Below are 15,086 nucleotides of genomic sequence, written 5' to 3'. Positions count from 1 at the left end.
CACCCCAGAAACACAGATGATGACACTGACGACCAGCTGTGTTTCTACCGTCAGAGGTAGGGCGCGGAGGCCTGTCGATGCTGCCCACCCTGCAAGTTTCAGAGAAATGCCAGGGCCAGCCACCGCTGATGGCTACGGTGGCTGGCCACCAGCACAGCTTCCTATTCGTTTGGGACAAGCAGTCCGGGTGTCGTTTCCTCGTCAATACTGGAGCAGAGGTCAGTGTTCTACTCCCAACCGGACGTGACACTCGTAGCAGGCAACGGGGACCCCGCCCTCAAAGCCGCAAATGCACAACGGTACGGACTTTCGGTACCCGTACAATCCAATTACAATTTGACAGCCATTTTATTTGGAACTTTACCCTTGCAGCCGTCACCCAGCCACTCCTGGGAGCCGACTTCCTCTGGGCCCACAGCCTGTTAGTCAACCTGCGAGGGAAATGGCTAGTGCACTCCAGAACCTTCCAAACTTACTCTCTTGGAGAAGCCAGCCTACCAGCCCTGTGCCTGGACTCTGTTTCCCTGTCTGGCAACAAGTTCACCAAGCTCCTAGCCAAGTTCCCATCGGTTCTGGCACCTCAGTTCAAGAATTCGATGCCCAAACATGGAGTGCGGCCCCACATTGCTACAACAGGGCCACCCCTTCACACCCGAGCACGACGACTACCTCCAGACAAGCTCTGCCTGGCGAAGGAGGAGTTTCGACGCATGGAGAAGCTGGGGATCATTCGCAGGTCAGACAGCCCCTGGGCCTCCCCCCTGCACATGGTCCCCAAAGCAACCGGTGGGTGGAGGCCCTGTGGCGATTACCGCAGGCTAAATGACTCCACCACCCCAGACCGCTACCCTGTCCCTCATATCCAGGACTTCGCGGCAAACCTACATGGGGCCCACATCTTCTCCAAGGTGGACCTCGTCCGGGGTACCACCAAATCCCTGTCCACCCTGACGACATCCCCAAAACTGCGCTCGTCACTCCGTTCGGCCTCTTCGAATTCCTTCTAATGCCATTCGGCCTTAAGAACGCCGCGCAGACCTTCCAGCGGCTGATGGACGCGGTAGGCCGCGACCTGGACTTCGTGTTCATTTACTTAGATGACATTCTCATCGCCAGCCGTAACCGCCAAGAACACCTTTCCCACCTCCGCCAACTGTACTCCCGCCTCAGTGATTTCAGCCTCACTGTCAACCCAGCCAAGTGCCAATTCGGGCTCGACTCTATTGATTTCCGCCAAGGTAGACGCAATCCGCCATTTTTGCCCGTCCCAACATGATCAAGGCCTGCAGGAGTTCGTTGGGATGGTTAACTTTTACCATCATTTCATCCCTGCAGCAGCCCATATCATGCGCCCCTTGTTCTCGCTGATGTCTGGCAAGGGCAAGGACATCACCTGGGATGACGAGGCCATGGCTGCCATCATTAAGGCCAAAGAGGCCCTAGCAGACACTGCGATGCTGGTCCACCCGAGGACAGACGTCCCAACCGCCCTCACGGTGAACGCATCCAACACTGTGGGTTGGTGGGGGTACTGGAACAACTAATCGAAGGCTGTTGGCAACCCTTGCCATTTTTCAGCAGGCACCTTAGGCCACCTGAACTTAAATACAGCGCTTTTGATCGGGAGCTACTAGCGCTGTACCTGGCAATCCGGCACTTCCAGTACTTTTTTTTAGAAGGCAGGCCTTTCACTGCGTTCACTGACCATTAGCCATTGTCTTTCGCCTTCTCTAAAATCTCCGATCCCTGGTCAGCCTGCCAGCAGCGACATTTGGCCTACGTTTCCGAGTTCACAACGGATATCCAACATGTCTCCGGAAAGGACAATGTCGTTGCTGACGCACTCTCCAGACTGACCATCCACAGCCTGTCCCTGGGTGTAGGCTACGCTGATGCACAGCAAGTCAACGACGAGCTGCCCAGCTACAGAACTGCAGTCTCAGGCCTGCAGCTCCAAGGTTTCGTAGTTGGCCCAGGTCAGCAGAACCCTCCTGTGCGACATCGCAACCAGTCAGCCCTGCCCAGTAGTTCCTGCAGCCTGGCGGAAACGTGTTTTCGACACAGTACACGGGTTGGCGCACCCGTCCATCAGATCGACTGTCCGACTAGTCGCCAGCAAGTTCATCTGGCACGGCCTGCGCAAACAGGTCAGTGAGTAGGCCAAGACCTGTCCACACTGCCAGACATCAAAAATCCAATGACGCACCAGGGTCCCGCCACAGCAGTTCGAGCCTGCCCGTAGAAGGTTCGACCACGTTCACGTCGACCTCGTTGGTCCCCTGCCATTTTCAAGAGGAGCGTGGTACCTTTTTACCATCGTGGACTGGTTCACGGGGTGGCCAGAGGCAACCCCTCTCTCAGACATCATGACCAATTCCTGCGCCTGGGCGCTGCTCACAACTTGGGTCTCGCGCTTTGGTGTTCCGGCCCAAGTCACTTCAGGTAGAGGTGCCCGGTTTACCTCCAGCCTATGGTCTGCATTAGCAAACATGCTAGGAACACAGCTGCGCACCACCCCGGCCTACCACCCTCAGTCAAACGGGTTGGTAGAACATTTCCACTGCCATCTGAAATCAGCCCTGATGGCCCGCTTGAAAGGTCCTAACTGGGTCGATGAACTTCCTTGGGTTCTGCTCGGCGTACGCACTGCCCCCAAGGAGGATCTCCATGCTTCGTCAGCCAAACTCGTGTACGGTGCATCCCTGGTCGTCCCAGGGGAGTTCATACCCGCCCTTAGGGGGCAAGAGGAACAACCCACAGCAGTCCTGGGAGGACTGTGCGAGAGGCTTGGCACCGATCCCCAGTTCGCAACATGGTCCATCCCCATCCTGTGATCCCAAGGAACTACGAGACTGTAAGTTCGTTTTCGTTCGCAGGGGCACTCCCTGGGCACCATTGCAACGCCATACGAGGGGCCGTTCCGGGTCATCAGAAAACAATGGGTCCACCTTTATTTTTGGACATTGGGGGCAAGGAGGAAGTCTTCACGACAGACCGCCTCAAACCGGCCCATTTAGACCTACAACAACTGGTCAAGGTCCCAACACCACCATGCAGAGGCTGACCACCTAAGCAAACGGCTAGCACAGCCCCATGAACTTTGGGGACCATATCGCCGGTTCTGGCGGGGGGGGGGGGGTGGGGCGGGTTGTGTGGCGACCTCACCGTCCAAGCAGGCAAACCGGCTCGACGGTCGGGGCGTGCGTCGTCGGAGCGGCGAGGCCGAGATGGCGCTGGGCCTTCGTATTCCCCAAGCGACGGGGGGAGAACCCGCGCACGCAAAAAGACTCTAATGGACGTAGCGCGTACATCATTTCCTTCCTCTAGGAAGGCGGGAGCCGTTTCACTTAGGCCCGCACACGGCGGGAAGTAGATCAGTCTTGTTCTACAACTCACAGACTTAAAGACACAAGTGGCTGCTACATTAGAACTGCAAGAAATAGTTTGGACTTCTTAAGAATAATTGTTAAAAAATGTGGACTGCCCCAGCAAGGAGCTCTAGATGATCCCATGGCTGTCCACCAATCTTGTAATGAGAACTCTTTTGTATATCCTATTGAGGAATTCTTTGTTTTTTTTAATCTGAATTGGAATGACGTTTAGTTATTTGCATTGACCACAACATCTGCTCCCTTCCCTTAAATATTTGTTTGAAATTAATCATTTTCACCATGCTACTTGCCATTTAGCATTTAATTAATGAGCACTACACAAAGGTCACAAAAGATTATTTTATTATTTGTCATCATTCTCATAAAAAGGTTAAAGTCTATGTCCATATGTGATGCTAATGAAAATTGAGATCACATAATGTTTATTACTCATTTTTTTACATTTTCATATATCAAAAAATACAATTAACTACACATGATTCCCAGTTCACTGGAGTTTCCAGTTCACTGGAGTTTCCATTCTGATAAATGTGTCTGATAGCTTGCTTTCTAGGCATCTGTTTTACCACCAAATTACTTGCACATCTGTATTATTCTTGGTTTTTGCATAATTATGCAGTTAACAATTTTTTTAGAGCCATCAGTAGATCTCCTGTACTAATAAAAACACATGCTGCAAGTACTCAGTAGGTAAGGTAGCAAGGTGGGGAGTTCAAATTGGAATTAACACCTTGTTTGAGTAATATAGTTCACGTACTACTTTTGTTGCACTAGAAATAGGAATTCTGTTCGTATACAAACGCAGAATTGATTAACTATATTTGCTTTTGTAAATGCTTGTGTACCGTATTCAATTATTTATTTTTTCCATCATTGTGATTATATATGCTTGATCATTCCATATGTGAATGCTTAATTGTGTAATCAATCCAGGTGGAAAAAGTATGGAACCTAATGTACACCTGTTTTACCTGAATTGAGATAATTTTCTTTTTGGATAGTATTTGGTGCAGTATGCTGTTGATTTCACTTTTTTTGTATAAATGTTTAAATTGGATTTTGTTTCATATTTGTCATAATAAATCCAATTTAAATTTTCTTTAAGGTGCTATACTTGGTAGATCGGAGAAGCAAGTATGCATTATCTATAATGCCAACAGGGAGAAAGACCGAACAAATAACACTGGGATTGAGAACTGCGTTGAAGAAAAAGATAAACGGGGACACTGTTATGCCACATGGAAGAACAACTCTGGTTCAGTAGAAATTGTAAAAGGAGGCTGTTGGCTGGATGATTGGAACTGCTATGACAAGTAGGCAAAAAAATTGTTGTTTCTATCTTTTTCACAGATTCCTCAAGTTTCTATGGATATATAAAAAGGGAAAGACTAAGGAAAGTTAATGTGGGTAACTTAGACTGATACTGAAGAAATTATATTGGGGAATAAAGAAATGGTAGAGAAATTAAATCAATATTTTATGCCTGTCAAGGAAGAAAACACAACTAATCTCCTGGAAATGTGGAGAAAAAACAAATCTAGAGAGAAATGGTAAGCTGAAAGAAATCACAATTGGTTTAAAAAAGTTGTATTGGAGAAATTATATGAACTGACTGCTGAGAAATCTCCCAGGACCTGATTATTTCCTTTCCAAGCTTTTGAAGGAGTGACAATAGAGTTAAGATGCATGGGTTATCATCTCCAAAAATTACAGATTTCTAGAAAGGTTCCCACTGATTAACTAGGTAGTAAATGTAATCCTCCCTATTTAAGAAGAAAGAAGTCTCAGAACTACAGACCAATTAGCTTGACATCAGAAGTAGGGAAAATGTTAGAATCTATTATTAAGGCAATGGTGACAGGGCACTTTAAAAAAAATTATAATAGGATTGGACAGAGTTGACCGGATTTGGTTGAAAAGGCAATGTTCAGTAAATCTATTAGTGTTTTTGGGGTTGTAGCTAGCAGGCTAAGGAGAAGCCAATGGATGAGATGTATCTGGAATTTCAGAAGGTTGAAAAAGTCAACACATTTCTAAACAGATTTAGAACACTTGGGGATTAGGGGAGTATATTGGTATGAATTATGGATTAGTTGATGGACAGAAAATGAGTGGTGATAATAGGTCTTTTTTGGTTGGAAAGTTCTCAGTCATGGTGTGCTGCAAACACTGGTGCAGGAGCTAGAGCTATTGACAATCTCTATCCTTGATTTGGATGAGGAGACCAAAAATAATCAATGTTCGAACCTGATAATACAAAGCTTGCTGTTAGTGAGAGATGAGAGGAGGATGCAGAGGGGCTTCAGCGGGATAAAGGTAGGGTATGTGAATGGGCGAGGACACAGCAAATGAAATTTAATGTGGGAAGACATAAGGTTGTCAGTTTTGATTCGGGGGGAGGGGGGGGAAGAAAGGTGGATCACTTTTAAATGGTGAGCAATTGAGAGGTGCTGATATTCAGAGAGATCTGATTATCCATGTACACCAATCACTTAATGCCGAAGTACAGCAAAACATCAGACCAACTAGTCAGCCCCTTGGGCCTGCTTCATCATTCAATAAGATCACGGTTGATCCAGTCTTGCTCTCAATTTGTCTACTCTCTCCCCGTAACCCATGACTTTGTTTTAGTTCAAGTAAGTAACATCCATGCCATAGAAGTGCCAGGCAATAATCATCTCCAATGAAACAATCCAATCAACTACCCGTGACATTCAGTGGTATTATTATCTCCAAGACTCCCGCCATCAATACATTGGCGGTGCAGAAATAAAAGACCACCCACTTAAATGGTCTGGCTACAAGAGCAGATCAGAGGCTATGGTGAATGACTCGCTTCCTGAAATCCTGGCTCCTTTCCACCATCTTCAAGGCACAAGTCAGGAGCATGATGGAATACCTTCCACTTGCCTGGATGAGTGCAGTTGTAGAACTCTCAAGAAGCTCAACAGCATCCAAGTCAAAGTAACTCATTGGTTGGTACCCCATCCACCTCCCTAAACATTCATTCCCTCTGATACCATTGCACAGTGGTGGCAGTCTGTACCTTCTACAAAATGCACTGCAGTTACTCACCCAAGCTACTCCAACATCACCTTCCAAACCTGCCACTTCTACTATCGAGAAGCATGCACAAGGTCAACATGTGCATGGTAAGGCCACCACCTGCATGCTCCCTTCAAGTTGCACACTTAAGGTTTTTCGATTAAGAAGAAATTAAGCTGGCTGGCCCTCTACTTTCCAGTTTAGAAGAATGAGAATCAATTTATTGAAACCTATAGAATTAGTGTAAATACAGGGTTGATTATTCCCTGTGACTGGAGGCTCCATCATGCAGTATATTCAAGATAGAGATTGATGGAATGATTCATACATGTTGTGAATAGCTGGGCCCATGCACTATTCCCTGTGGTACATCTGGTCACAGATTGCCAACCTGAGAAAGACCTGTTTATTCCCATTCTTTACATTTCTGTCTGTTAAGCAATTCTCAGCCCATGTTAGTAGATTACCCTCAATTCCCTGACCAATTGCTTTTGTGACACTTTTAAAACCTTCTGAAAATTCGGATACTCCATATTCACTTGTTCTCCCCGATCTTTGTTAGTCATATCCTCAAATAATTTCATTCGATTAGTCAAACATGATTTCCCTTTCACATATTTATGATTACTCCTATTACATATGATGCTTTTATTTCTTAAAGCTATTTGTGCACTTGAATTTTTGAAAGATTGAAATCATTCTTCACCAATTAAATTTAAAGTCTATTGCATCTACTTGATTGGGCAAATATCAAATATTTTGTATAATTTTGTTTTATAGAGATGAATGTATCGAAACAAAGGAGAGCCCTGAAGTGTTCTTCTGTTGTTGTGAAGGAAGCAAGTGTAATGAGAAGATTTTTTATGTCCCTATCATTCAGGATATACCGTGTAAGTTTTGTCTTGTTTATTTTTGTATTTAAATGTACTAAGTTTTATAACCCATGTAAATAAAAAAGGTGCATATAATTCTGCAATTAATTGGTCTTGTGCATGTTTATCAAGAAATGATAAAATAATAGAAATTGTCTACTTTTGGATATCTAGATACTTAGAGTCTATACTACATATTTGAATACTATTAAACTTGTATGTAAAAGATGCAAATAATAGTGCCTTTCACTGTACCTCTTGAATGTAACTTCAGTTGCCACCTGGATTGCAGATCTTTTAATGACTTGACTTTGATTTGAGCATTATGGTGTAGAGTTAGTAAGATAAAACATAAGACTTTGAGAATGTAGAAAAAGGGAACTAGAGTTTTCAAATGTTTTTGCTGTATGTAAGTGTGGCCACCAATTTTAACATGGCAAACTCCCATTAACAGGTAGGTTTGATAACCTGAAATGTCTACCAATATCACAGATTTTGTTTTGGTTGAGGCATAAAATTTTTGTTGTTTTTTTTTCCCCTTCAAATTGTGTTACGAGACCTCTTCTGGTTATTCAAAGCAGTCAGATCTTGGTTTATGAAAATCAAAAAGCTGCAGATGCTGGAAATTTGAAATAAAAACAAAAATTGGAGGTAACACTCAGATCGGGTAGCATCTGTGGAAAGAACCTGAGTTAATGTTTTGGGTTGAATTGTTCAGAATTGGATGAAGGGGAAAAATGTAGACCTTTTGGTTTAGTTTCTCATTCATAGGCAGGACTATTAAGTGTTGAGTATTCCCTTGGATGTAAGGCCAAAGGAGAATTTTCCCTCAATGATTTACACACACAGGTTGTGATTCACCTTGGTACTAACAATGTGGGAAAAATGGAGTCATGTAAGACAATCAGAGGTTTGAGAATAATAGATTTATAGTAGTAGATCTCCATTGCCCTAGTATTAACTGGCATTACCTTAGCATGAAAGGTTTAGATGAGCAGTATGTTTAATGGGTGTCCAGGAGGGTTTTTTGAACCAATGCACCATCATACTTGATGGGGCAGTATTGTACCTAATATTAGAGCATGTAGCCAGGGAAGTGAGTGGAGTGTCGGTGGGAGAGCACTTTGGTGAAAGTGACCATAATGTTAAATTTCAAGGTGGTGATGGAAATGGATGAGGATGAATCAGAAATTAAAGTCGTGAACTGTGGGAAGGCTGATTTCAGTATCACAAGACGAGGCCCGGCAGAAGTACACTGGGATCAGTTACTTGCATTTAAGCCCACATCCAACAAGTGGGAGTTATCTAAAAGTGAAGTAGTGAGACTTCAGGGCCAGCACGTTATCACAAGAGGAACCAAGTCTAAGGAATTGGACAAAGACACAAGTCTAGGGAACCCTAGGTGTCAAGGGATGCTGAGGTTTGGATAACAAAAGTAAACATATGGAAACAGCTGAGGCATAACAGCATCGAGTATTGAAAGTGTAGGGAAGTACTTAAAAAGAAATTGGGAGGGCAAAGGGGGATTGACTAGCAGACAAGATCAAGGAAAATCACAAAGCAAGTAACTTGGGGTAAGAGAAGGTTCCATTAGGGACCACAGACAACCTTTCACGGAGCCAGAGGTCACAGGTGAAGTCTTCTTAGCGATTTTAGCTGTAGAATTCAGGATGGTTGGTAGTGAAAAATATTTTTTATATATTAAAACGGAGTTAATAGATGTCTCAGCAGGTTTAAAATTAGATAAATCCCCAGGGCCTGATGAGATGTATCCCAAGCTGCTATGGGAGGCAAGGGAGGTGACCATTATGCACATCTTCCCCTCGCGTTTCTCCCCCCACTTTCCACAGGGATTGCTCTCTCCGTGACTCCCTTGTCCACTTATCCTTCCCTACTGATGACCGTCTCAGCGCCTATCCCTGCAACTACACAAATTGCTACATCTGTCCCTACACCTCTCTCGCCACCATTCAGGTCCCCAGACAGTCTTTCCAGGTGAGGCAGTGCTTCACCTGTGAATCTGAGGGTATCATTTATCACATCTGGTGCAGCGGCCTCTACATCAGTGAGACCCAATGCAGATTGGGTGCCCAAAGCCTCCTCTACTGCCATGTTGAGGCCAGATGCAGGTTGGAGGAACAACGCCTCACATTCCACCTTGGTAGTCTCCAACCTGACGGCCTCAACATTGATTTCTCTAACTTCTGGTAATCCTTCTTCCCCCCACCCTTTTTGTCTTCACTCATTCCTGTGGCCTTCTCCCCCTACTTCTCTTTCCCCTCCTGCGCCCTCGTGACCTGCCCATTTATTCCCCACCTCCTTCCCTTTATTCCATGCTCTATTGCTCTCTCCTACTGGATTCCTCCTCCTTCATCCCTTTGCCTCTTCTACCTATCACCTCACAGCTTGCATCACTCCCTTTCATCCCTCCTCCCCCACCCACCCACCTTTTACTTCTCACCTGGACTCGCCTCGCATCACCTGCCAGCCTGTGCTCCTCCCCCTCCCCCAACCTTGTCATTTTGGCTGCTTCTTTCCACCTTTCCAGTCCTGATGAAGGGTCTCGACCCAAAACATCGACTGTTTATTTCCCTCCATCAGTGCTGCCTGACCTGATGAGTTCCTCCAGCATTTTGTGTGTGTTGCGTTGTGGATACTGTCTATCAAGATGTAAAGTGGGTGTGACCTACACTGCAAAAAAAAATGTACATGGGGCACCAATAGTCACCTAAATATAATCTATGCCCCAGGTGATGAAGGTAAGTGTGCCATACACTATCCTATTTACTTGTGTTGCCACTTCCAGGAAGGTATGGACTTGGATCCCAAGATCCCTCTGTATATCAGTGCTGTTAAGGGTCCTGCAATTAACTGTATACTTTCCCCTTGCATTTGACTTCTCAAAGTGCAGCAGCTCACACTTGCCTGGTTTAACCTCCTCCTCCCATTTCTCTGCCCATAACTGTAACTGATCTACATCCTGCTGTATCTTTTGACAACTTTCTTCAGTGTCTACAATTCCACAAATATTTTGTTTTGTCCACAAACTTAATAGCGTACCCATCCATATATTCATCCAATATATGTGTATATATCAGAAACATCAAAGGTCCCAGCAGTGATCCCTGCAGAACACCACTGGTCACAGACCTCCAGCCAGACTAACACACTTCCACCACTACTGTCTTCTATGGGCAAGCCAATTCTGAATCCAATCTACAAATTCACCATGAATCCTGCGCATCTTAATCTTCCTGATCAACCTACCATGAGGGATTTTGTCAAATGCCTTAGAAAAGTCCACATAAGCAACATCCACTGCCCAAGTGGATCATGACCAAGTCACCTTGGTCTCCACCTCAAATAAAATCTACCCACTCAAGTTTGTAAGACGTGACCTGCCCCATACAAAGCTATGCTGACTGTCCCTAATTAGCCCATTTTCTTCCAAATGTGAGTAAATCCTATCCCTAAGAATCCTCTCCAATAGCTTCCCTACCACTGATATGAGGCTCAATGACCAAAAATTTCCTGGCTTATCCCTATTTCCCTTCTTAAACAAGAAACAACATTGGCTATTCTGCAGTCCTCTGGGACCTCGCCTGTGGCTAGAGAGGATACAAAGATCTTCGTCAAAGCCCCAGCAATCTCCTTTCTTGCCTCTCTTGATAACCTTGGATAGATCCCATCAGGCCCTGGAGATTTATCCACCTTAATGCTCTTCAAGAGACCCAACACCATCTCCTTGATCTCAAAATGCCCTGGCATATTAGAATACTCCACACTGATCTCACTATTCTTTATGTCCTTCTTGGTGAATACCAATGCTAAGTACTTGTTTAGTACTTCACTGACATGCTCTGACTCAAAGCATAAATTCCCTCCTTTATCCTTGAGCAGTACCACCCTCTCCCTAGTTACCCTCATGTTTTTAATGTACATAAAATGCCTTGGGATTCTCTGTAATCCTACTTGCCAAGGACATTTCATATCCCTTTTTTACCGGCCCTCCAAATTTCTTGCTCGAGTTCTTTCTTGCTCATAGAAACAGAAAAACTACAGCACAATTCAGGCCCTTCAGCCCACAAAGCTGTGCTGAACATGTCCCTACCCTTTAAATTACTAGGCTTACCCATAGCCCTCTATTTTTCTCAGCTCCATGTACCTATCCAACAGTCTCTTAAAAGACCCTATCATATCTGCCTCCACCGTTGCCGGCAGCCCGTTCCACGCACTCACCACTCTGAGTAAAAAAAAACTTACCCCTGACATCTCCTCTATACCTACTCCCCAGCACCTTAAACCTATGTCCTCTTGTGGCCACCATTTCAGCCCTGGGGTAAAGCCTCTGACTATCTACCCGATCAATACCTCTCATCATCTTATATACCTCTATCAGGTCCCCCCTCATCCTCCGTCGCTCCAAGGAGAGAAGGCCGAGTTCCCTCAACCTGCTTTCATGAGGCATGCTGCACATTCCAGGCAGCATCCTTGTAAATCTCCTCTGCACCCTTTCTATGGCTTTCACATCCTTCCTGTAGTGAGGTGACCAGAACTGAGCACAATACTCCAAGTGGGGTCTGACCAGGGACCTATATAACTGCAACAATACCTCTCGGCTCCTAAATTCAATTCCGCGATTGATGAAGGACAATACACCATATGCCTTCTTAACCACAGTCAACCTGCGTAGCCGCTTTGAGCATCCTATGGGCTCGGACGCCAAGATCCCTCTGATCCTCCACACTGCGGAGAGTCCTACCATTAAGACTATATTCTGCCATCATATTTGACCTACCAAAATGAACCACTTCACACTTATCTGGGTTGAACTGCATCTGCCACTTCTCAGCCCAACTTTGCATCCTATCTATGTCCCTCTGTAACCTCTGACAGCCCTCCAAACTATCCACAACACCCCCAACCTTCGTGTCATCCATAAACTCAATAACCCACCCCTCCACTTCCTCATCCAGGTCGTTTATAAAAATCACAAAGAGCAAGGGTCCCAGAACAGATCCCTGAGGTACACCACTGGTCACCGACCTCCACGCAGAATACGACCCTTCAACGACCACTCTTTGCCTTCTGTGGACCAGCCAGTTCTGGATCCACACTGCAATGTCCCCTTGGATCCCATGCCTCCCTACTTTCTCAATAAGCCTTGCATGGGGTACCTTATCAAACTGAAATTTCTTGAAATCCATATACATTACATCTACTGCTCTCCCTTCATCGACGTGCTTAGTCGCATCCTCAAAAAATTCAATCAGGCTCGTAAGGCAAGACCTGCCCTTGACAAAGCCATGCTGACTATTCCTAATCATATTGTACTTCTCCAAATGTTCATAAATCCTGCCTCTCAGGATCTTTTCCATTTAGCTTACCAATCAGAGGTAAGACTCACCGGTCTATAATTCCCTGGGCTATCCCTACTCCCTTTCTTGAATAAGGGAACAACATCTGCAACCCTTCAATCTTCCGGAACCTCTCCTGTCTCCATAGACGATGCAAAGATCATCGTCAGAGGCTCCGAAATCTCTTCCCTCGCCTCCCACAGCAGCCTGGGGTACATCTCATCCAGTCCTGGTGACTTATCCAACTTGATGCTTTCCAAAAGTTTCAGCACCTCCTCTTTCCTAATATCTACATGCTCAAGCTTTTCAGCCCGCTGCAAGTCCCCACTACAATCCCCCAGATCTTTTTCTGTAGTGAATACTGACATAAAGTATTCATTAAGTACCTCCGCCATTTCTTCCGGATCCATACACACTTTCCCACTGCTGCACTTGACAGGCCCTATTCTTTCGCATCTTATCCTCTTGCTCTTCACATACTTGTAGAATGCTTTGGGGTTTTCCTTAATCCTGCCTGCCAAGGCCTTCTCATGCCCCCTTCTGGCTCTCCTAATCTCCTTCTTAAGCTCCTTCCTATTAGCCTTATACTCTTCCAGATCTCTAACATTGCCTAGCTCTCTGTACCTTTTGTAAGCTTTTCTTTTCCTTTTGACTAGATTTATTATAGCCTTTGTACACCACGGTTCCTTTATCCTCTCGTGACTCCCCTGTCTCATTGGAACATGCCTATGAAGAACTCCACACAAATATTCCCTGAATATTTGCCACATTTCTTCCGTACTTTTCCCAGAGAACATCTGTTCCCAATTTAATCTTCCTATTTCCTGCCTGAGAGCCTCATAATTCCCTTTACTCCAAGTAAACGCCTTTCTAGTCTGTCTGTTCCTCTCTCCCTCCAGTGCTAACATAAAGGAGAGAATTATGATCACTATCACCAAAACGTTCACCCACTGAGAGATTAGACATCTGACCAGGTTCATTTCCCAATACCAAATCGAGCACAGCCTCTCCTCTTGTAGGCCTATCTACATATTGTGTCAAGAATCCTTCCTGAACACACTTAAACAAACTCCTCCCCATCTAAACCCCTCACTGTCTGGAGATGCCAATTGATGTTTGGGAAATTAAAATCCCCCATCACAACAGCTCTGTTATTATCACACCTTTCTAGGATCTGCTTCCCTATCTGCTCCTCAATATCCCTGTTACTATTGGGCGGCCTATATATAAAAAAAAATACCCGGTAAAGTTATTGACCCCTTCCTGTTCCTAACCTCCACCCACAGAGACTCCGTAGACAGTCCCTCCACGACGTACACCTTTTCCGCAGCCGTGACACTATCTCTGATCAACAGTGCCACTCCCCCACCTCTTGCCTCCCTCCCTGTCCTTTTTGAAACATCTAAAACCCGGCACTTGAAGCAACCATTCCGGTCCCTGAGCCATCCAAGTCTCCGTAATGGCCACCACATCATAGCTCCAAGTATTGATCCAAGCTCTAAGCTCATCCGCCTTGTTCACAATACTCCTTGTGTTGAAATAGACACATCTCAAACCTGTCTGAGCACGTCCCTTCCCTATCACCTGCCTATCGTACCTACTACTAGCTTTCTCTGTTTGAGAGCCAAACCCCTCTTCCCCAGTCTCTCCAGTTTGCATCCCACCCCCCAACAATTCTAGTTTAAACTCTCCCCAGTAGCCTTAGCAAACCTCCCCGCCAGGATATTGGTCCACCTGGGATTCAAGTGCAACCCGTCCTCTTTGAACAGGTCATACCTGCCCCAAAAGAGGCCCCAATGATCCAGAAATCTGAATCCCTGCTCCTTGCTCCTTACTCCAATCCCTCAGCCACACATTTAACCTCCTCCTCATTCTGTTCCTATACCCACTGTCACTTAGCACAGGCAGTAATCTGGAAATTACTACCTTTTGAGGTCTTGCTTCTCAGTTTCCTTCCTAATTCTCTATAGTCTTTTTTTCAGGACCTCTTTCCTTTCCCTACCTATGTCGTTGGTACCAATATGTACCATGACCTCTGGCTGTTCTCCCTCCCCCTTCAGGATATCTTGGACGCGATCTGAAACATCCCGGACCCTGGCACCCTGGGAGGCAAACTACCTTCCAAGTTTCTTTCCTGTGTCCACAGAATCGCTTGTCTGCCCACCTAACTATAGATTCCCCCATCACTAGTGCCCTCCTTTCTCCTTCCCTACCTTTCTGAGCCACAGGGCTGGACTCTGTGCCAGAGACACTGCCACTGTTGCTTCCCCCAGATAGGCTGTCTCCCCCAACAGTACTCAAGCAGGAGTACTTATTGTCAAGGGGTAAAGCCACAGGAGTACTCTCTGGTACCTGACTCTTCCCCTTCCCCTTCCCCCTCCTGACTGACCCACTTGCCTGACTCCCGTGGTCCCGGTGTG

General features: G+C 45.6%; 1 protein-coding gene across 1 annotated transcript in view; it reads left to right on the top strand.

The window, feature by feature from the left end:
• Window positions 1–15,086, top strand: part of LOC127570204 (activin receptor type-2A) — a 125,877-nt gene that overhangs the window by 69,939 nt on the left and 40,852 nt on the right. Inside the window, exons 2-3 of the mRNA XM_052015484.1 lie at window positions 4,498–4,705; window positions 7,218–7,327. Of these exons, the coding sequence (XP_051871444.1) occupies window positions 4,498–4,705; window positions 7,218–7,327 (318 nt within the window). The remainder of the gene's footprint in view (window positions 1–4,497; window positions 4,706–7,217; window positions 7,328–15,086) is intronic.

The sequence above is a fragment of the Pristis pectinata genome, chromosome 1, assembly GCF_009764475.1.
Source record: "Pristis pectinata isolate sPriPec2 chromosome 1, sPriPec2.1.pri, whole genome shotgun sequence".
Classification (NCBI taxonomy): Eukaryota; Metazoa; Chordata; class Chondrichthyes; order Rhinopristiformes; family Pristidae; genus Pristis; species Pristis pectinata.
The sequence above is the reverse complement of the archived record's forward strand: the minus strand, read 5'-3'. Positions and strand labels throughout refer to the sequence as shown.